This window comes from Emydura macquarii, unplaced genomic scaffold, assembly GCF_026122565.2.
Source record: "Emydura macquarii macquarii isolate MOO-44397 ecotype Brisbane River unplaced genomic scaffold, CSIRO-AGI_Emac_v2 contig_2768, whole genome shotgun sequence".
Lineage (NCBI taxonomy): Eukaryota > Metazoa > Chordata > Testudines > Chelidae > Emydura > Emydura macquarii.
This window is the reverse complement of record NW_027132905.1, coordinates 39,442,028-39,469,043: the sequence shown is the minus strand read 5'-3', so window position 1 is coordinate 39,469,043 and position 27,016 is coordinate 39,442,028. Positions and strand designations below refer to the sequence as shown.

At 43.7% G+C, this 27,016-nt stretch overlaps 3 protein-coding genes across 10 annotated transcripts; all 3 read left to right on the top strand.

Moving 5' to 3' along the window:
• The first annotated feature begins 1,294 nt into the window (after positions 1-1,294).
• On the top strand, positions 1,295-25,196 carry LOC137165734 (actin-related protein T2-like). 2 transcript variants are annotated; one of them, XR_010923475.1, is made up of 4 exons: positions 1,295-1,397; positions 13,819-14,035; positions 15,309-15,390; positions 25,058-25,196. XR_010923475.1 is itself a non-coding variant. In XM_067567141.1 (4 exons), exon 4 carries the CDS (start codon positions 21,807-21,809, stop codon positions 22,941-22,943), a length of 1,137 nt encoding a protein of 378 aa, XP_067423242.1. In that variant the 5' UTR covers positions 1,295-1,397; positions 13,819-14,035; positions 15,309-15,390; positions 21,576-21,806; the 3' UTR covers positions 22,944-23,096. The 2 variants fall into 2 exon arrangements, 1 of the variants encoding a protein (XP_067423242.1); XM_067567141.1 differs by lacking the exon at positions 25,058-25,196 and adding an exon at positions 21,576-23,096.
• Positions 18,132-19,431, top strand: LOC137165451 (actin-1-like). Of its 7 annotated transcripts, none has more exons than XM_067566733.1 (2): positions 18,132-18,295; positions 18,428-19,431. In XM_067566733.1, exons 1-2 carry the CDS (start codon positions 18,155-18,157, stop codon positions 19,298-19,300), a joined length of 1,014 nt encoding a protein of 337 aa, XP_067422834.1. In that variant the 5' UTR covers positions 18,132-18,154; the 3' UTR covers positions 19,301-19,431. The 7 variants fall into 7 exon arrangements, with proteins under 7 accessions (XP_067422834.1, XP_067422832.1, XP_067422833.1 ...); XM_067566731.1 differs by having other exon boundaries at positions 18,132-18,312; positions 18,397-19,431; XM_067566732.1 differs by having other exon boundaries at positions 18,132-18,442; positions 18,542-19,431.
• Positions 25,197-25,535: 339 nt separating the features above from the next.
• On the top strand, positions 25,536-26,735 carry LOC137165450 (actin, cytoplasmic-like). The gene has a single exon (XM_067566727.1). It carries the CDS (start codon positions 25,536-25,538, stop codon positions 26,667-26,669), a length of 1,134 nt encoding a protein of 377 aa, XP_067422828.1. The 3' UTR covers positions 26,670-26,735.
• The last annotated feature ends 281 nt before the right edge of the window (positions 26,736-27,016 follow it).

Here is a 27,016-nt window from a genome sequence, read left to right as displayed (position 1 = left end):
TATTCAAACAAGAGTGTAGGCATTATAATTTAATTACTTTCATTATTAGGCCAATTTTGTTTTAAAAAATAAACACTTTTTTTTCCTTTCTTAGCAGCGTTTGAAAGAGCATTCCGCTGGTTCTCTCCGTGTCAAGTTTTCTTAAAAATCTGTATCTTATTGATAGTTTAACAGGAGATTCTTACTTTCCAACTAACAATATCCTGGACCAAATTTCCTCCCCCCATGTCTTTATCCCTGAGATATAGCTACCTCCTGATGAAGATTTCCTTACTTAGTGCCCCAGCATCTCTATCCCTAGGATAAACAATTAACTTGTGCCTTATGAAGAAAAAACCCCAGCCGTGGGACAGAAGACTCAGTGAGTTTCAAGTACGGGAGTTGCGTCTGAATGGTTGAGTCAGGGTAATAAAGTTCATACTCCCACGGGTTCAGTCGCCTGAACCTATGGCGGTCCTGAGTGGGTTTTAAGACATCTGCAGAGAGAGGTCATTTGCTTACAGATGGATTTTCCATTGCCCTGCACTATAGTAATTTACACTATTGCTAAGAGAGTGGCCAGTGCTTGTAAAATACTACATGTGCTGCTCCGTACCCAAGGAGAACATTTACCAGACTCAGAGCTTTTAAGAGTGTGCTAGTTTTGCTGTGTGTTATTAATGATTATGAAAGCACCTTTTGTGTCTTCTCCTGAATCCTTGTTACAGCCTTTGCAAGCTCAGTTGCTGTCAGACTGATAATGCTATTTCCAGTGTTGCCAACGCTCATAGTTTTCTCACAGAACTCATGATATTTGGCGGCATTTGTGAAGCCCCCATTCCAGGAGTCAGGAGTCACAGCTTTTGTTTTTCTCAAGGTATGTCTCTAGCTCGAGTGGTTGCAAGGAAAAGATTAAGAGATGTGAGCTGAGTGCCCCCTAAGGCTCAGAAACCAGAAAGGAAATTAAAAGACCCACCCCCCTTATTATAAAAAATCTGGTGAATTTTAAGTCAGTCTCATTTTTTGAGACTCGACCCATGATATTTGAACGCGTGGGGTTGACAATACTGCATCTGTTGGAGAAGCAACTTTGTATTCATTGAGAAAGACTTGGTTTTTTCCCATTGTGATGAGGTGGATACCCCACACACAGGCAACAAAAGGGTTAAGGTTGGCCTGAAAGGCCAATTATGCTACCTGGCTGCCCCTGAAGGGTGGAGCAGGCTTAATTAAAGATGAAACCCAACTGGGGAAGGAGCTGGGTGACCACTATAAAGGAAGGAAATCTGCAGCACATGGAGGCTTATGGGGTAGAGGATAGGAGTGCTGTAGTGTCCCGCTTTGCTTTGGAATGAGTAGGAGGAAACTCAAAGAGCTGGTCCTGGGATCCTCTCTGAGGTAGAGACATTCAGCAGAAGGTCAGCAGCAACAGAGCAGCCAGTGGGGTGGGGCAAGCTTTGATGATGGTTCCTGGTTGTAAAGACAGGATTTGGACTTCTAGGGGGAGTGTGCTGGGCGGCTCTCAGTTCAGGCTGAGAAAGGGATAGAAGGCCCTGCCTGAGAGGGGCAGAAGTGGGTTTATGTTTGTACTGCCTAGTTTGGGACCTTGCTGAGGGGATTCCAAGGGAAAGCCCTGCTGGCCTCAGCCCTGAAAGAAGGTTGGATCTAGAGAAGTTGTGAGGAGAAGGTCTTTTGGCCTTCTATATTGTTTCTCCAGAAAGGGGGAATCAAAGCATGACTTGGCTGCAGGCCGAGTTGTGAGAGAAGAAGGCCCAGAACAGGACTGGAGAAACCTTGGGCAGAGGTTGGCTAACAGCCAGTCTACCCTTCTATGCCCATTTTATGTCATTTGAAATCCAACCTCTAGTGACTCTGACCTGCTCTTTAAGCTCATTCTGAGGGTGGGGGGGAACAGAGGGGATCCTCACCTCTGTTTCCTGGGAGCTAGGGCTTTTGAAAGGTGAAATGTGACTAAACAACCAGGCTATGTCTTGGGAAAGGCACTTAGCTTCACAGACAGGGCAGTGCTGATTTCTCCAGCACAGGCGTACCTCTGGCTGCCAGAATTAGCAATTATTTATGGGCTGAAGAAGCACGAATAGCAGCAAGGTGTTCCTGGACTGGCAGCCCTATAAGGCAGTAGCATGAAGATCAGCTGTGCCTTGGAGCTGAGATTCAGGCAGCTGGGCCTGTGATGATTGTCCTGTGGAGAGTAGCACACTTTCTCTTTGATGTGTTTAAAGACTCCTTTCATTTGTTTGTTTTTTTCCTGTCAAATTACTTCACTTAGGTCTGAGTATAAGGCAGATACTGTGGGGTATTATTACCATGGGTAAACAAGGCAGAGTAACTTGACACCTGAATGACAGCAAATTAAGAGATTTGACAATTGCAAAGGGCCAGGTTACACGTCTCCTGGACAGTGCTCCAAGATACTCAGCGCTCCAGAAATAGATTCCTGCTAAGCATCAGTTGCCCAAGTCTGCGATGTGCTGAGTACGTGAGATGCTCAGCATTCTTTGCTCCCGTGAATTGCAATGGCTCCAGTTCTGTGAACTATTCCATACTTTGAAGGAAAACCGTCTTGGGGAACAGCTAACTGGAAATATTTCTGGTAGACTAGATATAATCGGTGGTAGATTGTAAGCTCTTTGGGATAATGGTGACCGTCTTTCCTTCTGGCTAGTAGCAATTTTACAGGATGTCTAGTGTGCAAACAGGGCTGGATTAACTCTCTCGTGGGCCCAGGGCTGTTAGATTTTGTGGGGCCCCTGTGTACAAATCTTTTTCCTAATTTAAAACAAAATGATCACAAGTATGGCATCGAGGCTATTAACGCTATACTAAACTTGCCTTTTAATTAACAGAAAGCCCTTCTGGGGTTACATTTCAGTCTTAAAAAATGTAGAACAGGGGTCGGCAACCTATGACACGCGTGTGTACCAAACGTGGCACGCAAGATGATTTTGAGCGGCACTTGCACTCATGCTGGGCCCACGTCACATGGAGAGGGGTGCGGGGATGAGGGAAGGGGCGGGGACTTATTGTTGCAAGGTCCCCCCTTAACCCAAGGCCCTGGGCTGCAGCCCCTAAAGCCCCTGCGTTAATCCGGCCCTGGGGGGAGGAGAAGGGGGAGGACAGGTATCCAGCCCTGTGTGCAAACACATAGGAAGGGACAAGAGATTGCAATCTAAATAGACAAAGGGAGAAAGGGCTAACGGGCACCTAGAAGTGAAGTGACTTGCCTAAGGTCACCCTGCAGCTCAGTGGCAGATCAGGGAAAACAATCAAGTCTCCTTGGTCACAATCCAGTGCCCTACCCACTGGACCACACTGCCTGTACATCTGTGGTGCTATTCAAGTAATGAACAGTACAAGGTGTCTTCATTTTCTATAGTAAGTTTTATACAAACTGTATCCCAAATCTCCCTAAAGTGTTCAGTAGCACAAGACAGCATGTGGCCAGGGTTCTCAGACACTTTCATGGTACAGACCACATTTTAATAGACAGAAGGTCCTGTGGCCATCTCTACTCTCATTCCTGATCGCACAAACCATGTCATCACCCATTCACAAGGATCAGGGCCCCCTCGCTTCCCATGCACGATCGCGTAACATCTCCAGCACAGCTACACCTCTTGCTTTCATGGAAAAGTTATAGTAGCGAAATAATTGGTGTGGTTTGTTTTTTTTAAAAACTTTCCATTGTGATCTAGCATCTGGAAGGAAGCAGGAGCATGCTCTCCAAGCAGTACTGTGAGGAAGAGTTTAGCTGTTTGCAAAGTGCTTTGAGATCCTTGAGTGAAAGGTGCAGTGCAAGTGCGAAGTATCATTGTTATGGCTGGCTGCTGCTGCTGTGGTTTCATGACTCCGCATTTCTGAATTAAATAATGGTGGTGTCACAATAACGGCAGCTTTTGTGGGGAAATTTGGATCTGAAATGAGGCCCAGCCTCAGCAATAAGAGACGGTGACATGCTACGTACAGTGGTCTTTGTTCTTTCCTCAGTGTGTGCTTGTCTCTCCCATGAGCATTAGGTGCAGGCTTTGAGGGGACAATGTTCCCCCTGTTTTACAGAAAATAGAGGCAATATATCCCCGAATGGGCACGAGTCTGAACCGCACCTGATAAAATCCCCAGGAGCATGGAATAGGTTTTCCAGCAACTGGTCAAGAGCCTTTCATCTGTGCAAAGTGTGACTGCATTGAGAGCAGCGTTTTGCTTGAATGAGCCTCTCCAATCCAGCAAACCAACTGCTGTTCCTTCAGGAGGTTGGCTCTGTGTTTTTGTGAGCCGTGCCTCGCGTACCTGTTGTTCTGGCACATAAGATAGGTGGGATACGCTGCCAGCGGTAATTGTTGCTCTATGGCATTGAGCAGCGTGCAGCTCCTATTTGCTTTGTTTATTAAATCTCTCATCGCCCCGTAGGCATGTCTTTCTTGCCTCGGAGTCACGATTACTGCTTTAATTATTAGTATTTCCTTTGCCAGCAATTCCACAGCTTTCAGTCCCTGAATCAGCAGGACCTGCTGCAATCAAAAGCCTTGAGTGCTTTACCCTACCGAGACGTGACTGGAGTCATCTGAGCCATTTGCAATGGCAAATCCATTTTTAAACACCCAAGCCTGCGCGCCGCCTCACTTCAATAAGCACTGCTACCAGGAGACTTTGCAAATAATGACTTTTCATGTCAAAGATTTGGATAATTTAAAGAGACAAGGTGGAGTAGCTCAGGTCTAAAAATTTTGAAATATCTTAAAAAGATCATAATTGAATGTGTGTGTGTGTGGGGGGGGCGGGGATGGCCATATTTAAAATATCTTTAAATAAAATGATTACTTAGTCTCTTAGGGTATGTCTACATGGCATTTTGGAGTGAGCCTCTGAGCCCACATACACAGATTTGGGTAGCGTGGCTCACAAAAGGAGCTGTCTAGACAGCGCTTTGAAACTGCAGCTAAGAAGGCTGGAGCTACCCCACTCTTGTCCCCCCCCAGGCTTCAGAAGCCAAGTTCCAGCTGTTTTTAGAGCACTACATGGCGTGAGCCCCTCTGTTGACCCAGGCTGAGGTTTTTCTCCCACCCAGTCCAAAATGCTGTGTAGACAGACCCTTAGAAATGAGAAGGCAAAGCCCATGTTTATTTAGGATGTAGGCCGAAGATCAATGACCTGTGCTCTTATCTTCCTTCCATTGGCTTTGTAGCAGGGGGCTCACTTGCAAATGCTGGGCTGTGTTCTGAAGGCCCTATTCAAGTCCTACTCGGTCAAAACTCCCGTGGGGTCAGTTCTAGGTAGCTAGCTTGAGCATCTGACAGCTGAGGTAGACAGTGATGCTGGTCTGCAAGGTTCTGAAAGATGTAAATGCCAAGGAAAGAGAAGAGCTGGCAAACTTGCCAGGGCAGCAGTCATCAGAAGTGTCTCATTCCTTTGGTTTAAATGGATGGGGGCAGCTGTCAGGACCTTCAACTTTGAAATTACACTTCTAGCCCAAGATGTCCCCAATCTGTTGACTTTTAGACCATTTAGTTTAAATTTGTGTCCTAGGAGAATATCTTCTGGATTCGTATTAAATTCTAAATTGATGCACAAGTGCCCAGAGCTACTGGATAAAGACTTTTGAAAGCCAATCTAAAGAACTAAAGCAATAGAAATAAAATAGCCTGAAGACAGTCACACAACATGTTTCCTTGCTTCACGTGAGAAACTCTCCCACTGAACTGGAATTTTGTTCCAAAGAATGCGGTGGACTCCTTGATATATCATCACTTAATATGGCACTGCATATTTTACCTAGTAAGGCTCCCAATTGCTTGGATTATTATTTGTCAACCAGCTAGGTTTCATTTGAAATTGTTCTATTTTAGGTGGTTATATAGGCTCCATCACCAAAGTGTCTGAGCCCCTCACAATCTTCAACACAGTTATCCTCACAGTGCCCCTGTGAGGTGAGGCAGTGTTATTCCCTCCAAGTTCCAGAGAGGAAAATGAAGCAGAGACTTGCCCTGGGTCACACACACAGCTTATGGCAGACCAAGGGATTGATCCAAGGGCTCCTGAGTTCCATGCTAGCACCTTAACCTATGGACTATTCTTTCAACCTGAAGCCATTGGCCAGAGCAGATTGGCACCAAGTTATTTCCTAAGTGCTCTTTTTCTAAACCTGGGAACAATGCTTTCAGAAAATAAGTGCCCTGACGTCCTGTTCTAAGTAGAGTGGGTCAAGTAAAGGAGGGAGGGGGGAAAGGATATATTCTGTTGTTTGTTTGGTGCAAATGCCAGCAACATTCTTTGGATAAATCACTCACAATGGATAATTCAGCAGCTCCACTCTGACAGGGCATAGGAGAAGAGTTGTTTGGACTTAGCTGGCCCCTTGCTCTGTAATGGGTCCAGACCAAAACCCCAGATCCAGACTTTAGGTTATTCCAAATCTGGATCCAGATTTAGACTTTGTGGCTTGGCCCCAAAGGTGGAAGAATCAGATTCTGCCAGTTACAGAGTATCCTCAACCCCCTCTGAAGTCAAAGGGAGTTCAGTGGATTGCATGATAAGATCCAAAACAGCCCCTTCAAAAGAAGTTCTAGGCCGTTATCTGTCTGGTGGAGAACAGGCAGCTCTTCCAACACACATTTCCTAGCAAATACTCAAAGAGGGAAACATAATAAAAGTGAAAAGCCAAGTCATTTCGGAAGTCTGGCTTAATACTCTATGTGCAGAGTGTACATGGCTGGTGGCCGTTTGAACAACTTCTCACATTAATTTTCTTCCAATGCTGACAACTTTGATTTACAGCATTAAGGCTAGTTCAAAAACACCCAGACGTGAGGGAAGCCAAGAGTCTTGGAAGACTAAGGGAAACATGGGCTATCAAATGATGGATAGCATTGGTGAGTAGGCAGAGACCCCTCTGCACTCGCACAGCATCCAAATAGTGTCCTGGTTAAATGAGAGCAGAGGGCTTTCTTGCATTATGTAGACCTCTCATTTGGTTTTTAATGTTGAATATTCTGCCAGAAACCCCCGTGGATGGGAACAAAGTATTATCTTTTTGTAATGTCTGGTTGGATGCCAGGGGAGGAACTAGACAAAGAAGGACTTCGAAAAGGAAAGAAATAAAACGCATAGTGGTTGGGAAGGTTTTAAAAGCTCCCTGGTGTAAGAACCCAGTGTAACTTCCTCATTTTCCCTCTCCCCAGCGTTGACAATCATTGGATCAAGTCTCGACCTCTCTGTGTAAACATTGCCTGTCTCCCAATAAAATAGGTTGCCAGTCCACCCTTCCCTTGTCTTTCCCCCCTCTTCTCCTGTTTTCCGATCATTTGGCTTGCTGATGTCAGATCATAAAACAGACACTATTTTAAAAAGTCCTCACCCTTGGAGGCAGGGAGAAGCATAGTGGCAGCACTTTCCTTTTCTAGGGGGCCAGCTCCTCAGGTAGTGTATATCAGCCTCCACTGAAGTCAAAGCACCTGATTTACTGTTGCCCTGCAGAAGGGAGCAGAAGTGGAACCTTTGAAGCCTTTCAGCAACAGTCTCTGACTACTGGCCCGGAGATTCCTGTTAGCATGAATAGGAGTTCCCCTCAAATCCATTGCATGTCAATGGAAGAATGAAACCACTTAAGACCCAGTTCTGTCTTCAGATGTGCCTGCTCCACTCCTGCTGACTTCAGTTGGAGCTGTCTGGCTGTGTCTGAGAGCAAATTTTGAACTGAACTGAACCATAGAAAAGGTAAGGAAGACAGACATGCTGTAATAACAAATCTGAACAAACCAGATTAACTGCCCATTGTGCTAACTGCTGTGTGGACATCTGTAAAGGGTGCACCTTAAAATAGCATTTAAATGTTGCTCTGATTAGTCAGGAAGATAAAAGGTTTATGTACAATGCTTAAGAGATGCCAACCATTTGGCTAAGAGGTGGCCAAATAGTGTGGGGGAAATGCAATAGCTCAGATATGCTTCTCTCTTAATGAAAATTAGACGAGTATTTCTTGTAGCTTTATTACAGAGTTTGGTGTGATTGTGATTGGCTCTTTCTACTAGTGAAAAATATAATCATTTAAAATGAGTGTTTTCTTAGGCATCCAGTGTTATTTCACACCAGACCTTCAGGAGGATCGCTTGAAGAAGTTTTCTTGGTTATCCAAACATTTTGCCGACATGCCATGGTTCCTTGGTGCTCTCACACCTTATTAGCTATATTGTGTTCGTGTTTATATAACACACACTTTCCCTGCAAACTAAAAATGATAACTAGATAACCAAGGAGTGAAGCATCATGAAAGTTGTATTTCACTTTATCAATAGCTTTAAATATTTAGAAAGCAAAACATAAACCCCTTAGAAGAGATCCAGGTGATTGGTCTTGTCCAGAATTGTTGGGATTTAAAAACAGACGCTGCTCTCAGGGTGTGGAATGGATGTTTCAGACTTTCCACCAAAGTTATATACATGCTCGCATCATTACAGCTCTTCCTCTGGCCTATGTTGCTGGCACAGGTTCCTGAAATGTTTTTCATTAGTAACCTTTTCATAACCTCAAACTGTAATAAGCTGTACGGTAAAATCTACTAGGATGCCAGCTGGAGTTGGCACTTGGCAAAGGATTTTCAGAGCTGTTTGCTTAGCTGGATTTGAAGGATGTTCAGGACCAAGTAACAGGACATGTGACTGAGTTTTGACCTATATCACTGGCCAGGCTCCAGTGATATTACACTTGAATGCTAGTTAATGTGAATGCCTTGCACTTTGTATTACTAAAACTCTGCACTCGTTGCTTTCACACCTTCTACACAACTCTAAGTAATTTGTGTCTAAAGCACAGCCCGGGAGCAATTTGTTATATAGGGCTAACTTGTAACAGTGAGACTCCAAAATGGTTAACTGCAAAGGTAATCCTACATGAATAGTTATTCTTCACGGCTATGAGGAGCTGAAATTTCCTTTCTATGGCTCTGAATCCACTTTACACTCAGGGCCTGATCCTATACGAATTGAAACCCACAGTATGGCTCCCATTGACTTCAGTGATCTAATTACAAGCGCTGTTAATTAACCATACATGAAGTGATACATACAACAAGGAACAACGAACAGCAGCTGGGAGAAAGTGACTAATGGGCCATTGCATGCACCGATGAGTCTCTAGGCACCTAAATATCCATTTGGATACACAGGTGCTTGATTTGTTTGCACAAATATGGCTGCAAGCAGGTGTGAGGATTATTGCATGTGGCTCTCTGCCTTTCTATTTTTAAATATATGTTCAAAGTTTTATCGCTGCTGAATATTATTTTTAGTACGTGTATTGCTGTAATGCCTAAGTGCCCCAGTTGAGATCTGGGACCTATTGTGCTAGATACTGTATGTACTCACAGTAAGACAGTTCCGGCCCTATATGTTTACAATCCAAACTGATTAGACAGACAAAGAGTGGTATTATAGTCACCATTTTGCAGATGGGAACTGAGGCACCGAGACTGAGCGACTTGACTAAGGTCACAGAAGAAATCTGTGGCAGAGATGAGAGCTGATCCAATCCCTTGGCTCCCAATTCAGTGGCTTAATCATAAACCCATCCCTTCTTGGCACCAGTTTTTAGGCACTCTATAGGAGACAGGGGGCCAGTTGTTTTACTCCCTTTCAGTGAGCCAAGCCAGGAGGCATCACTTTTACCCTTGTCCCACAGCAACAGAAAGGGTTAATGCGTGACTGAGCAGAAAGAACAGACTTGGGTAAAATTCCTTTACCCTTTCTTGATACTGGACATGGAGGAAGTAAATGATAAGTCTCTTATGGTTTTTTTCCTCACTGTTCAGAGAATCACGTCTATCATTTTAAATATGTGGATTTTCAGCTGAGCTTTCATTGTTTATACAGGGTTAAGATGTGTAGCTCTGTCTCCCATCTTTTATTTCATTTTTGTTGTTGTTGTTGGTTAAATCTATTTCCCCAAATGGAAAATATGCAGCTCGAAGCGGCTTTGGTGATGCTGGATTCCAAACTGTTTGAATTAAATCTTAATCCTGCTGGGGCTTGAGCCTTCCTGATTATTTGTCACTAGGAAGGTTTGTTACATTTTGGATGAAACTATTAATTCCAGGCCCTTCTCCCTCCCATCCCCCAGAGATACCGGAGAGACCAAATGACTGTAAAAAGCAGAAGACCAGGTCTGTATCCTCAAGGACATTCCAGTTTACCAACACAGTAATTTAAATTTCCCTTACAAGGACAGTGAGATGTATTTATTTTTTGGTGTAGTTTATAATTTGTTTCTACTTTCCAGAATACCTTTTAGGAGATGGAAAATAAACACTTTCCCTGCTGATTTAGATCTTCTTTTCTATTTTGCAAACATTGATTTTATTTTGCTCCCCAGTGTTTTGTATGCAGCTGAAATTAACACAGCTTTTTGGTTTAGTAACAACTTCAATTTGCAGAGGGCCTGAGCCAGTGACTACAATAGGAGTTGGATCCGGCTCAGAGCTTTCTCCTGTCTTTGTTGGCATTGATCGTTGCTACCACACAAAGCTCAGCGAAGGAAGTTTGTTACTGAAACACATCTGCAGGGTCAGCAGAGGGAGCACAATGCAGTTTTGTGGCTTCCACATAACAAATATGTACGCCTGCAAACGCTGCTAAATGTATTGCTTGCTACTATGAAATTTCAATGGGACGATTCACGATAGAAAGCGCTACAGTTGGTAGCAAGTGTTTTGCAGCACTGAGCTCTGGTCCTGGTTTTGGGGCTGGGTTTTTTAAATATGTTTCATTTTTTATAGCTAAAATCTAGAGGATTTATTAGAGGATTTGAACAAATTTAGGGTGAATTCCATCCCTGTGCACAGGGCCAATGCCAGAGCTGTGTACTACTTGAATTCTGTCTTGTACTGTCCTTCTGCACAGGGTGAATTTCACCTCTACACAATAACAGAGATGGTCTTAAAACATTAATCTTACTTTGCCTATTTAAAAAATATCCCATGCTTAACCTACATCGAGGGCCCAACCCTGCATTTCTGGCATGACAACCCCAGTCTCGGATGGGTTTCATGGAGAGAGGGGTGCACAAAAAATGTAAGGTCGGGTCCATTTTCACTAAAATTCTTCTCTCTTCCACACTTCGGTTCTCTACTTCAAATTCTTCACTGCAGCTCTGCTATGAAGTTAGCCTGCAGAACTCATTGCCACAAGGTATCAGCGAAGCCAAGAGCTTAGTGGGATACAAGAAAGGGATTAGGCATTTATGTGGATAACAGATTGCCAGATTTATAAAAGCAAATCCTAAAAAAAAAAGCTTCTGTAAGGATTATGAACACTATGAATACTCATACTTCAGAGTTTAGGCCAACACCTAATCATTGGGTGGAGGGGGGAATTAGGAGGAAACCTGACCCAAGCAAAGTTTCTCATAACTGGCTGCTGCCGTGTCACTTGCATTTTCCTCTGAAACATCTGGCCTCTGCAGAAGGAGGAGACTATATTCGATGGACCACGGTGGCAATTCTTACGATGTTAATTCCATGCATGGAATGACTGCAGATTTTGTACTAGAGACCGATATTTTAGATCAAAGGTCTGCAGTGAAAATTGGAGAGGAGGACTTTGTCCATCTGGCGCTTGCAAAAACGAGTGCAAAAGCCTGCCAAAGTGTCTGAAATCTGGTTCTGCAGAGAATTGTGCTTTGAATGTTTTACATTTAAAAAAAAACAAAACCAAAAAAACTAGGAGTTTAAACAAACACAGTTAAATGAGTCAGCGAGAAGATGTAAAATCATCAGGGAAGGCAGCGTTTGTTTTTATATGGGGGTTATTAGAAATGTTAGGGGCGCATGGTAACAATTTGTAGCTGAAGTGTTTTGAAATATCATAACTGGTGTCAATAGACACAATAAAATTCAGCTTCAAAGTGTGTTGTGGGTGTCTGGATTGTCCTGAAGACATTGCACAAGAGGGCTTTACAGAGAAACAAATGAGGAAGCAATCAAACACATCCCTTGAGAGAGGAAAGGGATCTCGCAGGGTTGTTAGAGCAAAGTATTTCTGATTGCAAATACTGCTTCTGATTGGCTAAGAATTGCTCAATCCTATTATTTTTGTTACCCTGTCTGAAGGAAGGCTGCTGGTGACCAGCTTTCCTCGCCCGCTTGCCAGCAATGCATGGTGTTGCTTCCCACTTTGCTCCCCTCTCTCATATCCAGTTTCTCCTACAGGAGACGCGGCCCTCGCTCCATGAGAACACACCCATGTCTGCCTGTTAATTTCCCCTGAAACACTCGCTGCAGCTGCCCTAGGACACAGTATGCAAATCCACACACTCCAGCCAGGCATGTATTGCACAGATCACATGCTTGCACTGGGGAGAAGGGATTAGAATCCTGGTCTTTCAACTGCAAAAACCACAGGCCTCTAGCACTTGACCTAAAAGAGATCTCCCTTTGCCAGCAGCAATAATAGATCTTTTATTTTGTCTGTGGGACAGCCACTAGAGAGCAACTTGATTTCATACACAACCACTACATTACAACATGACTCCTCTGCCCGCCTTAAGATATATCTTCTCCATCATTGTATGCCTTTAGTTCTTTCTTTCTTTTTTTTTCTCCTTTTTAATTCATTGAATTTTACTAACGTCTGGAAGTGTTCTCTCGAATTACAACTCCAAACAGACATCAGCTACTAATTTTCTTTGCAAATATCAAAGGGATCCTGCAGAACCCTCTTTGAGACACAATAACAGAATGTACTCCACTCTCTTGGCATGCTGTCTTCACGTCTGTGGTTACATCCTTCTAAATAACGGCAAGGCATATTTGCACTGGCAATTGACTCAGTGCTCTAGGAGCATGCAATGGTTAATAAGGAAGTTCCATCATGAAAAAAAGGTACAGAAATGTGTTTTCTTTGAAGCTTCACTGAAATCTAAAAGTTGCAGCTTAATCCAGTTTGAAAGCAGTATCAATCATCCTGTCGTGCAACACACTATCACAGATGTGAAATATAAAAATGAGCTACCCCCGGCCGACAAACCCAGGACCCATTCTCCCCATCCATAAAAGCAAACAGGGAAACTATAATTCACAAAAATAATAAACATTTTATAGAGAATTCATGAGAATAAAGGGAGAAAAAGGGACCCTGACACACTGGCACTTGTGTCTTGCCCGACAAAGCTCATTTGTTATTTGGGAGAGAAATTAACACCAATTCATCAAGCCACTTGTCAAGTTTAGATGGACATATCACTACTTGCTTGGAGCAACGTGTCTGAGATTTTTTTTGTAAGCACTGTGCTACACAGGAACACGTGATTGCTTGTAGAAATTTGAGGAAATACCAGAGTTGGAATGGGTTTGGTTGGTGACAAAATTCCTTGTCCCAGTCCTCTTTCAGTATAGTCCTGGAGAGCTTTGCCATTGACTTCCAAAGGACCAGGATTTAACCCCAGGTATACTGATGGCAATCTTGTCACTGACGATCGTGTGCCCTGAGCACACGCCATGTTCTGAGTATCTCTCTGATGCAAAGTTAGCATTTCAGAGGTTCCAGCTGTACTTAACTGTGTATAAACAATCTACAGTGTATTATAATGAGGCTTTGTAAACTGTTATGTCCCCTGTGGGATAGATTCAGCTAAAACCAACCATCATAAACTAGTCTGACCTCCTGTATAACATGGGTCATAGGATTTCCTGAAACTAATTTCTTTTTTAATTAGAGTCTGTCTTTTTAGGAAAAACATCTTCATTCCCTGTGATAGGGGATCTATCACAACTCTTGGTAAAATGTTTCAGTGGTTAATTACCCTTACTGTTAATAATTTGCATCTTACTTCTAGGTGGATTTTTGTCTAGCTTCCTCTTCCAGTCTTCCAATACTTTGCTCAGTCTGGATTATCTTCAAAGAAGGTTTATATGAGAAGAAAGAGGACCACATAAATTTAAAGAAAATGATTGGAAGGTGGGATAATAACACAGAGAAGAGTTAAAGACTGGATAATGTATTTAAAAGTCTGATGGAATAAAACTGAACACCAGGTTTTAACCTGTCCACAGGTATGAATCAAAGGGGCAACTGACAAAAATGAAACACTACCTCATGCTTAACCTGTGGAACTCACTACTGCAGGAGTCCAGCATAAAAATAGTAATTAAATTACCCATATATTAATAGAATAAAATCCAGACATACTGTCACCCATGTGGTAGCTACCGTGACATTCACTCCTCATGCTGCAGGCTATCAGCTGAGCACTAGAGCTGTGCAAATTCTGCTAACACTCCCTAGCAGTTCCAGATCATAAAGGTTTGTTCCATTTTATTTCCCCCTAGCAAGGGCTAATATCCCTGCAGCCTAGTTCCATAATGACTTGCATCCTGGACCAGCCACTAAACAATACCTTATTTATATGCATTCTGTCTTTCTTAGATACTCATCTGGCCCCCTTCACCACAGTATCTGCGTGCGTCCCAATCTTTAATGTATTTATCCTCACAATACCCCTGTGACAGGGACAAATGCTGTTAGCCCCATTTTAAAGCTCGAGAACTGAAGCACAGATAGGTTAAGCGTCTTTCCCAAGTCACACAGCAGGAAATTGAATCCTGGTCTCCCAAGTCCTATGCTAGGGCCCTAAACAGTGGATCATCCCTCCTCTCTGTTTGGTAGCAACTAGAGGCTCTATATCAGGGGCCTCATTGTGCATGGTGCTGTTCAATTTGCATCATAGGCATTCTCCGTGATATCATGATGGTGTGTTGAGTTTAAGGCAGCACTGGACTCCCTTTCCCCCTGCCACAGGTTTAACCTTGAAACCCCGAATCTTCAAATGAAACTCACTACATAAGTTTTGTATGGCTTCCAAATTTAGAACCTGGCCTGAATTCTGGGTTTGCCACCAGAGAGATGTTTAAATAGCAGGGTGCTGTGCAGGGCAGGGGAGAGCATTTCTGGGAAGGTGAAATGGTCAAAGCGCAAATCTGTGTACGCTGTTTTAAGTGGGAACGGTATGCTCAGCACTTCTCAAATAAAATACGCAAGACTGCCCTATAAATAGCATGTTTAGCTATTTGTGAATTGTGCCCTTTCCCTTTATAAGATCCAGTGTCTGTTCATACATGTTTGGCACCATTTATGAATGGGTCTGCAGAAATTTTGTAGAATGCACATATTAAAATATTTCCAAGGTAAGCTCTGGATGCCAATTCACATCCAGTCCTGATGAGAGGTAACCTAAAGCTCTTACCAGTTGCTTGTTATTTAGTGGCCTATGGGAAAGGAGCCTGATGGTCTCACCTGTTCCTGATGAGCAAATTATTTCCCTCACAGTTGGCAGCAGTTGGCAGACTTGCAGGGCCAAGGATTGAATGGGCCATGGAGAATGACCTAACTCAGTGGTTCTCAACCAAAGGTATGTGTACCCCTGGGAGTATGCAGAGGTCTTCGGGGGCGGGGGTACATCAACTCATCTAGATATTCATACTTTTACAACAGGCTACATAAAAAGCACTAGTGAAGTCAGTACAAACTAAAACTTTCATACAAACAATGACTTGTTTATACTCCTCTATACACTGAAATGTAAGTACAATATTTATATTCCAATCGATTCATTTTATAATTAGATGGTGAAAATAAGAAAGTAAGTCATTTTTCAGTAACAGCATGCTGTGACACTTGTGTATTTTTATGTCTTTTTTGTAAGCAAATCATTAAGTGAGATGAAACTTGGGGTACGCAAGACAAATCAGACTCCTGAAAGGGCTACAGTAGTCTGGACAGGCTGAGAACCACTGATCACTTTTCACTCCTAAATATGGTCCTGCTAGGTCAGGTTTGAACCCCATTGTCAAGGGGGCATGAGGAAACTTTTGTTGCTCCTTGTTGAACCTGTTTTGAGCAGAGGTCTACAGTCTCCAATACTTCCAACCAACGGGAGCAGCAAATTTACACGCATAATAGTAACAAAGTTAAGGGTAATTCACGCATGACCTCATTATGGTGATTTACAAGGGAGAGCCAATGTTGGGTCCAGATGGGCGTTCCAACATCTCAGCTTAACTACTGTTTTATAATTGCAGTCAAAATTCCCTTGTTTAAATAATAAACATTATATTCTAAACTGAATACTTTACTGTAAACTGCACACACAGCATGCTGAACTAAATAGGGCTTCTATTGCGATGAATATAACAACCTCTTAAATGATTAGGACACCTGTTGACATTAATATAGAAGTGCACATGGAAATAAGTGTGCTGCACATTGAAATATATGTACACAAATATTAAGAGGATTAGAGAAATTGCTAAAATGGATAGAGCAGCATTTAACATGAACATGTGTGGAATATAGGCTGAGATGGAAATAACATGCATGGAGTCGATCACTTATCAGATGTTGGGTTTTTGTTTTGGGGTTTTTTTAAGTTCATTTAGGGCAGAAAAGTCCCTGCACTAACAAGTTATGGATTTCTATATTAAGTAGAGATTTTAAATATATTTTTGTTTGGAATCGGCCCCTGATTCATAACCACCTTCATTTAATAGCTGGCACTTTTGCCATGCAAGCTACAAAAGAAAGTAATTAAATTTAATAGAAGCCACCTTCACTTTGAAGCTGCCCTTGATTTAAAGCCACAGAGAGAAGCAATTAAACTGTAACAGCCATGGATTCTAAACTAAGTTATATGGTAATTTTTGTTAACGGAAATTTTCACTGTAACTGGGATTGGGTTGTCAGACCTGATTGTGTTCAGAAGTATATTCCAAAATTATTGATGGAGACCTTCTTCAGGAAACCTTTCCTTGAATCAAAAATACAATTTAAAGAGAAAGCAAAAAAAAAGAAAAAGGGGTGTAAAACGGAGGTCAAATGTCACAGGCAGGATATTTCAAAACTTTTGGAGCATTGGTTCTCCCGTGGAATGTTCTGTGATTGTGAAGGTTAAGAATGGAAGAAAGATGTTTGTTTGCAAGCTGGCTTATCTGCCAGCAGCACAACATGCAGGATCTTTGAGGAAGGGCTCTTTTTTCCAATGGAAAGTGTTAGAAACTTCATTTAAAGAAAGCTAGTCTCCTGAAAACAGCAAAATCTGCAGAAATGACCAGTTTGCTTTTCACTTCCATGACTTCGCGGGTAAGGTAGAGCTTTGAAAATAAGTAGCAAAGACTGACGAGAAACAGAATGTTATAATACTAAATGTAGCCCCTTTCCATTTAAAAATAATACTTTTAAAGAGTTCTGCATGTAGGAATGAAAACGATTAAGTGAAAGGTTTTGCTTCTGGTGCAGGACCTGTTCAGAAATCAAACAGGAAAGTTCAGTTTGACCCTACATGAAAGTGAAGCTGTTCCCATCTTCAACAGCTATGGGCAAAGTTTGCAGACTGTTAGTTAAGGTGTGGGGGCACGTGAGAGGTTTAATTATTTTCAAGCAGGCATTTAAGCAGATTGCAAGAGTGATTCTTAAATAGCCCATAGTCCCTAAATAAATCCATATGGAGCCCATGAAAAAAAACCTAGTATGTATAGCAGAACATTTCTTACAGTGCCACCAGTCACAGGAGAAAACCTTGTAGGAATAATACAGGTGAAAAAAAGCATCGAGTGCTAGTTGTCAGCAAGGCATTACGGACATTTGTGCTTCGGTGTAAACAGTTTATTATTTTTATCCGTATTTGGTAGCATCTAGAGGCACCAGCCAGGATCAGGTCAAATCAAGACATGCCTTTCTGTAAGAGATGCTTAAATCAAACACAGATTATTGGGTTCAATAAAGGGGTAAATGGCTGAAATTTGCTGGCCTGTGTTATATAATGGTCCCTTCTGGCCTGATGCTCTGTGAATCTAGGAACTGAAGCAAGCCATTTTTCAGGGACGTGTCTGGGTTCAGCAGTCAAGTTTGTACAGCCCTGATTCAGCTGACTCTTCAGCAAAGCCATTATTACTTCATCGGTCCACTGTTAGGTATTTGAGGGCAGAAATGTTAGAAAAGGCAAGTTGCAAATTCCTCAAAAACCTGCCTTGGCATTTGCCAGTAGCATAACAGCCTTGTCAACAAGCTGGGGGAATGAGAGGACTCTGCCATATATGACATCAGCAATCTAGAACCTTTATTGTCCAACATTCTGCCTGCATTAGATCTCCCAAAAGCAGCTTTCAGGTGGGCAGCAAATGGTTCAAAGAATGTTTGACCCTAAAATTTTAGATATCCCAGCTGTGATATTTGACAACGGATCTGGATTATGCAAGGCTGGTATCGCAGGGGACAGCGCACCGAGGTCAGTTATTACAGCAATTGTTGGTCGCTCGAAAGCCAAAGCCACAATGCTAGGAGCAGGACAGAAGGAATATTATGTTGGAGAAGAAGCCCAGTCCAAAAGGGGTGTCTTAAGTTTGAATTATCCCATCGACCACGGCATAGTAACATCCTGGGATGACATGGAGAGGATCTGGAGGCACGTCTATGAGTGTGAGCTGCGAATCAAAGCGAGCGACAGGCCGGTGCTGCTGACTGAGGCCCCACTCAATCCCTTGCAGAACCGGGAAAAAATGACTGAGATCATGTTTGAAGGCTTCAAGGTGCCTGCCATGTATGTTGCAGTCCAGGCAACGCTGGCACTCTATGCATCCGCACGCACCACTGGGATAGTCATGGACAGTGGAGATGGCGTTACCCACACCGTACCCATCTATGAAGGGTACTGTTTACCCCATGCTGTTTCCAGACTGGATATTGCAGGCAGGGATATCACTGAATACTTCATGAGACTCCTTTTGGAGAGTGGACACTCCTTTGTGAGTACAGCTGAGAGGGAGATCGTGAAAGACATCAAGGAGAAGCTATGCTACGTGGCTTTAGATCCCATCCAAGAAATGAAAGCAAAGCCAGAAGAAATCCTCAAAGAATACAAACTGCCTGATGGGAATCTCATTAAGATAGGCAATCAGCTCTTTCGAGCCCCGGAGACCCTTTTTATGCCGGCGAACATTGGTATTGAAGCCCCCGGGGTGCACAAAATGATCTTCAATAGCATTATGAAATGTGACATTGATGTTCGCAGGAATCTTTATGGCAATGTGCTTCTTTCTGGTGGGTCCACCCTATTTCCTGGACTGGATGAGCGAATACTGAAGGAGATGCAGCTGCAGGTGCCTATCGGAATGTCCGTACGGATCATAGCACCACCAGAGAGGAAGTACTGTGTGTGGATCGGGGCCTCCATCCTCACTTGCTTGACATCTTTTAAACAAATGTGGGTCACCGTCAGTGATTACAAAGATTTTGGTGCAGCTGTAGTACACAGAAAATGCTTTTAAGGAGAGAATATGCAACTGAACCAGTGTCTCAACAAAATCAATGGTATTCGAGAAATGCTACCAAGATGTGAAACAGAAGATGCTACAGCTGTTCGTGTTTTTATGGGCTGACCAAACATTAAAGAAAATAAAACAGTAGAAACATACCATCTTGTTCAGAATGGCTGTTAGATGTCTTATTTTCCTAGTACCCTCAAAGGGGGAACAATGTCCCACCGCTTCCCCTAACTTCTCCATCTTGCTCCCACGTCTTCAAATCCTCATTTGCACCCATCATCCTTCTCCTCTGTATTCAGTATTGGCTGGGATGCCCTTTTGGATGCTATTCCTTAGCAGGCCAGCGGGGTGACCCGAAAGCAGTGAGAGCCATTCCTTCTCACCACTAACGGAATATTTAAACCCCCAAACACACTTCCTCCTACCAGCAGGAGAAATGAAAAAACCAAAACAAACCAGAATTGGAGTCATGTATGACTGAATCAATTTCTCCTAATGTAGCAACACAGAGCAGTGCTAGAACGTCATGAGAGCAGTGTGGGTAGCTTTTGTTCTGTTATCTTTGGTGTAGTGATCCAGTTTATATTAAACAAATTGAATGACCCTAAAGGAACATTTAAAATGGAAGTTCTGCTTTCCGAATGTTTACTGTATTGATGCTTGATCTTGCAAGCATTGACCTTGATGGGATGGCTCCCTTTCCTGACATCACTCCTATGCATAAGTGTTTGCAGCAGGAGGCCTTAAGCCTTTAGCTGCTAAAGAAAGAACAATACTTGTGCTTTCTGCTATGCTGTCCCATAGTCTTGGAGGGAGCTGCTTGTAAATATCTGTGAAGCGACCTCATTATTCTCCTTCCTTAAACCGCTCCTTTGTCATGTTGCCTATAAAAATCTTGACAATGAGTTAGGCCACTGTTACTACTGCCTGTTGTGCTGACCATTGTTTCCTTGTACTCCCCCATTGGTCTGTCTGTATCCATCTGGTGTCTCCTGTCTCATACTTAGATTGGAATCTCTTTTGGACAGGTACCTCCTTTTTTGTTCTGTGTTTGTACAGCACCTAGCACAAAGGAGTCCAGGTCCATGGGCAAGGGTTCCTAAATGCTGTGGTAATACAAATTAGTAATAATACTCAGGGAAGCCTGTCTTTACAGCAAGTAAAAAGGCATTTTTCTTTCCACTGTCGTGGTTCATAATAGTACTAATAGCCTCTAGGTCATTTCAAACACTTATCGACCTTCTGGGTTCAAGGGCCTGAGTCCAAGGGGAGTTGTTTGCTTTTTGGTCTGTGGACATTTAGGGTGTGTCTACAGGACAAACCCACTCCCCAAAAAACGAGTCTCAGAGCTTGGGTCTACAGCTTTGGGATCACACTATGGTGCTGAAACTAATGATCTAGTTGTGGCGGGTTGGGTTGGAGCTCAGCCTCTGAAAACCTCCCTAGCCTGAGCTCAAATGTCTACACAGCTACTTTTAGCGCTGTAGGGTGAGCCCACATCTGTGGAGCTGGGCTCTGAGACTCGCCTGCTGCAGGATTTTTTGCTGTTGCTTGGATGTTTTTTTGCCATGTAGACATACCCTTAGAACTTTCTCCCTCAGAAGATAAAATCATGTCAAATTTGTTGACCTTCCTATTCTGCGAACCACTCCCTACACTGCTTACCTCACCGCTGTGCCCATCTTCCAAATGAAGGATCTCCATGCACCTGTGTCCCAGACTGGGTAGTGCACATTTCACTAGGGGGCACCAGAGCAGCAGCTGGAAGAGAAAGGAGAATTTCTTCATGGACGATGACAGTACTTCACTGTAACATATAAACCTACTAAATATAGTCATGCTTAGGAAAGGCAGAATGATTAGTTAGTGCCATGTTCTTGGCTAACTTCAGAACTCAATGCTTTAAAGGTGACCCCTTTAGATGAGTGGAGTGGCACTGGGGATGATATAATTCCCAGGAGAGACACAGGTGCTGTTTGGCATAAGTGAGCAGAAAAGGGCTCCGCTCATTAAAAATGAACACCGATGCACCTAAATGTATCAATGTTAAAAATGCTCAGAGCCTTGAAAATGCAAATGGCGCATGACTCTCTCATTCAGTGCATTTCAAATCCTTAATGATCTACTTGCAAAAAATTCTGTACGTTAAATGTCTTAATAATGTTCTGATATAAACGACTAGGTGAATTAGTATGTTTAAAGGCTAGGATATAGCTGCTTCAGTTGCAATGGCCACCAAACAATCATTATCTAGCTCATCCATTGTTATGTATTACAGGACTAAGCACTGAAAATGCCTTGTTTGCCACCACAAGAGTGGGGATAAAAACCCTGAATCCCAGTCCAAGTTGGGAGCGTTATTCCTAGACTTCAGAGACTAGCAGAGCTTGTCTTCATGTGAAACCGAGAAGATATGGTTGGAAGATATGTCCTTAAACCTTCATAAGTAAGCTTCCCAGAAGCAGCCTTTTCAGAAACTATTTACGGTTTAGGGGGGGAAGCTGAAGCGATGTTTAATCCTCAAACTTTAGATGCTCCAGCTGTGATTTTTGACAATGGATCAGGGCTGTGTAAAGCTGGTCTGTCAGGAGAAATTGGTCCAAGACACGTCATTTCTACAGTTATTGGCCACCCCAAAACAAAAGTATCCCTGTTAGGAGGGGCTCAGAAGGAGTGCCATGTGGGAGAAGAAGCCCAACACAAACGGGATGTGTTATCTTTGAAGTATCCCATTGAACGTGGTATAATTACATCTTGGGATGATATGGAGAAGATCTGGAAGCATGTCTATGAGCATGAATTGGGGCTGAAAGCCTTTGAGAGGCCTGTGCTGATGACTGAGACCTCTTTGAACCCAGTGGAGAACCGAAAAAAACTGACTCAGCTGATGTTTGAACAGTTTAAGGTGCCTGCTTTCTACTTGTCTGTCCAAGCCATATTGTCCCTCTATGCCTCAGCACGCATCACAGGGCTGGTAATAGACAGCGGATATGGTGTTACCCACACCGTACCAGTCTATGAAGGATACTACTTACCCCATGCTGTCTCCAGGCTGGGCATTGCGGGCAGAGATATCACAGAGTTCCTCACTAAGCTCCTTCTGGAAAGTGGGCAACGCTTTGAGAGCCTTGCTGAGAAGAAGAGCATCATAGAGGACATCAAGGAGAAGTTGTGCTACGTGGCTCCAGATCCACACAAGGAACTAGCTAAGAGGCCAGAGGAGGTACTGAAAGAATATAAACTGCCTGATGGGACTCTAATCAGGATTGGCAGTCCACTCTTTCAAGCACCAGAGATCCTCTTTGGGCCAGGCGGCACTGGTAAAGATGCGCCAGGCCTTCATAGAATGATAGCCCACAGTGTTACCAAGTGTGATGCCAACATTCACAACACTCTCTATGGGAACATAGTGCTCTCGGGTGGCTCGTCCCTCTTTCCTGGACTCGATGAGAGGATTTTTAAGGGACTAGAACATCAGGTCCCCAAAGGGGTTCCTATAAAGATCATAGCACCCACAGACAGGTGGTTTTCTACATGGATCGGGGCTTCTGTAATTACGTCCTTGACCAGCTTCAAGCCAATGTGGATCACGGCAGCTGATTACAAGGATTTTGGACCAAACATTGTCCAAAGAAGATGTTTTTAAGAGGATTTAGATAAATCTAGCCTGCATCCATTCAGGACAGTGACAGTTCTTGCATTTGATAGTTATAATGCATGAATAAATTCCCTTGACAGAGCTTTGGATCTTTCTAATTGTATACTTGCCTTCAGAGTCATAGATATTAGAGACAGAGACCTCTTATCTGTTCCATTCCATAGCCAGTACAGGGCCTTATCTGCAGTAATATAAAATAATCTGCTAAAATGATTCCTACTGGTGTTAATCTTAAAGCTTTCAAAATAAAGCAGGGTAAGAGTCTACAGCTGGGAAACTGAGGCACAGAGGGTTACAAGTAAGTGACTTGCCCAAGACTTAGGTGAAGTCTGTGGCCGTGCAAGGAATTGAACCTAGCTCTCCTGCATCTCCATTCAGTGCCTTAGTCCTGAGGCTGGCCTGCCTGTGTGTGCAATCATCCCCTATGGCAAGGAAAGCTGAGAGAGTGCGCAATGGATAGGAGCTAGCGAGCCGTAGAAGGGTCAGAGGAAGCTGAGATGACCCCAGAATGGCTGGCGGATCAGACTGGGAAAGCCCAATCAGTGGAGCTGCCATTCTGTGTCAGCCCAATGGTCCATCTAGCCCAGTCTCCTGTTTCCAACAGTGGCCAGTACCAGAGCTTCAGGCAGAGTGTACAGAACAGGGCAATTTTGGAGTGATCCCCCCTGGCCTCCCCCTCCCACAACCACTTTCTCAGACAGCTCTGTGGACTTAACAATAAATAGTGAGGGAGACATTCTGGGCTGCACCTCTGAGAGTCTCAGCATGGAACGCCTCGCTCCGGCAAAGGCAGCTATAGGGCTGCCTTCGCACCCACCTGATCAGAGGCTGCTCTGCGGACTGGCGAGGCCCCGGCATAATTTAGACAGCTCAGGATCTCCATAGAGCTGCATGCAGCAGCCCCATTCCTGATGTGCTCCCTATGCCCAGGGTTCGTGAGAGAGCCCTCGGAGATCAGCCTCACAGCTGCCTGCTCCAGGGGAAGGCTCCGTGCCCAGAGGAGGGTAAAACACTGGAGCAGGCGTGAGCATCTCCCCCCAGGTCTTTATTGATATGTTCGTCATTTGATGACGAAATTTGTCCAAGTCAATGAAAGTCTTTCCATTTAGGGCTTTGGATCAGGCCCTCCAGTCTGTCTGTTTGTCTTTTATGTCTCATTGGGAGGAGGAAGGTCCCCCAAAGGGTAAAAGGAGAGAAATGAGTTTATAATACAAATATAGAGTACAAAGCCTGTTCCAAGCCAGTCTCAGATCTGACATGTTAGGGGACCACCTGGTGACTTGGGAAGCCCTGGGGAGCTTGGAAACTCATTTCTCAAGGATCCAAAACTTCAGAAGCTTTTCTAAGCACCCTGTAGCTAAGAAAAGGGCCTGGAAATTTCAGAGGACCCACACTCTTGGTGACATTTCTATTAATTCATAGTTTAAATCAACTTTAAAATGTTAACCTCTCTGTGGAACTGTAGAGGTGCATTTTTCTTTTAATAACCCAGACTGACTAACAGGTTTTTGGCTCTGCAGTACGGCTTGGCTTAGCTTGGTTTTTATAGTATCCAAACTGGTTTGCCACGCCTTAATACTATTTTTCCACGCTGGCCTGTGGAAATGGCTAGCCATGCAGAAGGGAGCAGAATGCAGCAGCCCAGCCACTGGCAGCTTTCACACTCCCAGCAGAGACTGTGCCGTTCGGAGGCACAGTCCATCCCACTCTAGGTTCCCCCTGAGATGGAAGGGTGGCACTGCACTGGTTCCTAGAAGGGCCTGAGGCTACAGGCTACAGTCTAGACCATGGGAAGGTTCTTGGCTCTATTGTCATATTTGAAAGTTTGAACAACTTAATGATCGATGTCATCATTCTCATAAACAAAACAATTTACAGTAACCTTTATATTTTGGAACTGGGCTTCAAGTCAAACACTTTATCTTGTGGAGTCTTCATCTTAAGAAGTTACTTTAAAAGTTATTAAGATAAACCCATTTAAGAAATACAATGTTTAAAATTCATATAAGGTCTGCATACCCATAGAGACCACTTCTCTCGTATATTTTAGACTACAGTTCCATAGGAGCCAAACCACTGGGTCTGTATTTGTTTTTCAATAGGTTTCTTTACTTCATGGACTCAGAACATGGGATTAAGTTTTCTCAAGGTGTTTCCATCATTGAGGAACTGAAGTGTCAGAAGAAGACCAGATCTCATGTTAATTAGGTATTAAAAACTGAGTTATAAATAAATATATAAGCACTGGAACCTGTCCCCACTGTATGTGATGGTCTGAGACTACGTGTTGTGCCTCCGTTAAAATTCATCTGGGAGAGAAGAATGGCTCAGTCATTGGGAGAGAAGCAAAATTCTTCATACTGGTGACCTTCAGGAGTACTCCCAGGCCTTGAGGGAGGGAGCAGTATTCACTGGGCTGCCATGAGAAGCTGTTAGCTAAGGGGGACTCAGAGGAATGTTCCCATTTGTGACTCTCAAGAATCTAGAATATATAACCAGACATTCTATGTCCCCTGAGCAGAAACACAGAGCCTGAGAGAGAGAGAGCTGCTGGGGAGACTGCTTCCTTCTTGCCAGAAAATGTCTGACCCCAACATCTTAGATCTCCCGGCTGTGATTTTTGACAATGGATCTGGGCTGTGTAAAGCCGGCCTGTCGGGAGAGCAGGCACCAAGGTCGGTCATCGCTACTGTCGTAGGCTACCCCAAATCCAAAGCAATTATGTTCGGAGCGGGTCAGAGGGAGTATTATGTCGGAGAAGAAGCCCAGTCCAAGAGGGGCATCCTGTCTTATAAGTACCCAATGGAACATGGCAGAGTTACATCCTGGGACGACATGGAGAAGATCTGGAGGCACTTGTTTAAGCATGAACTTAAGATGAAATCCAGCGAGCGGCCGGTGTTACTGACTGAGGCACCACTGAACACATTGTCGAACCGAGAAAAAATGGCCGAGATCATGTTTGAAGGTTTCCAGGTGCCTGCCATCTTTGTGGCTCTGCAAGCTCTGATGGCCCTTTATGCTTCTGCCCGAACAACTGGGTTAGTTCTGGACAGTGGAGATGGAATTACCTTGACAGTCCCTGTCTACAAAGGCCACTGCTTGCTCCATGGTGTTTCCAGGCTGGATTTTGCAGGCAGAGACATTACTAAATACCTTGCTCAGCTCCTCTTGGAGACAGGACATTCCTTCGTGACCACAGCAGAGAAGGAAATTGTGAAGGACATCAAGGAGAAACTGTGCTATGTGGCCTTAGACCCCAGCCAAAAAATGCAGGAAAAGCCCAAAAAGCTCGCACGTGAGTATATTCTCCCAGATGGTAATGTCATCAAGATGGGTGACCAGCTGTTCAGAGCTCCTGAAACTCTTTTCATGCCAGCTAACGCTGGCATCACAGCCCCAGGAATTGACAAAATGATCCTTCAAAGCATTATGAAATGCGATGGAAATATCCATCCCGATCTCTTGAGGAATGTGGTATTGTCAGGCGGGTCGACCCTCTTCCGAAGTCTCCACGAGAGACTTCTGAAGGAACTGCAATCTCAGAACCCCAACGCACTCCCTGTAAAGATCATAGCACCCCGAGATAGGATGTACTCCGTGTGGATTGGTGCTTCCGTCCTCACCAGCTTAACATCATTTAGGGACATGTGGGTCACGAGGGAAGACTACAAGAAAACTGGACCAACTGTGCTTCAGAGAAAATGCTTCTGAGAAGCCCAACCATCCAGAAAAACAGAACACCAGCCTGAACAGCTGGAAAGCAGTTAATAAATCATCGCAAAAATAATTGATTGGTAGTAAGTGATTTTATGGCTTGGTAAAGAAAGAGCCCTTGTTCAGCGCATTTTTGCTGAACATGCTGGTTTTCATTCTACAAATTGTTGGTCCTTGCTAGCACTGCAAGTAGTTTGTCAGACTTTTAAACTCTAGAGAACGAGCCACTTCCATCCGATGTCTGGCTCACTGCCTGTCACCGTGAGCTTCCAAAGGGCAGAAAGACACCGCTGATGAAAAAATAGAGGGCGCTGGTGTACTGTTGACTTTTTGCTGTAGCACTG

Bases quoted from the DNA above. Each gene is read 5' to 3' on its own strand.
- LOC137165734 (XM_067567141.1), top strand. From the start codon at position 21,807: ATGTTTAATCCTCAAACTTTAGATGCTCCAGCTGTGATTTTTGACAAT.
- LOC137165450 (XM_067566727.1), top strand. From the start codon at position 25,536: ATGTCTGACCCCAACATCTTAGATCTCCCGGCTGTGATTTTTGACAAT.
- LOC137165451 (XM_067566728.1), top strand. From the start codon at position 18,155: ATGGTTCAAAGAATGTTTGACCCTAAAATTTTAGATATCCCAGCTGTG.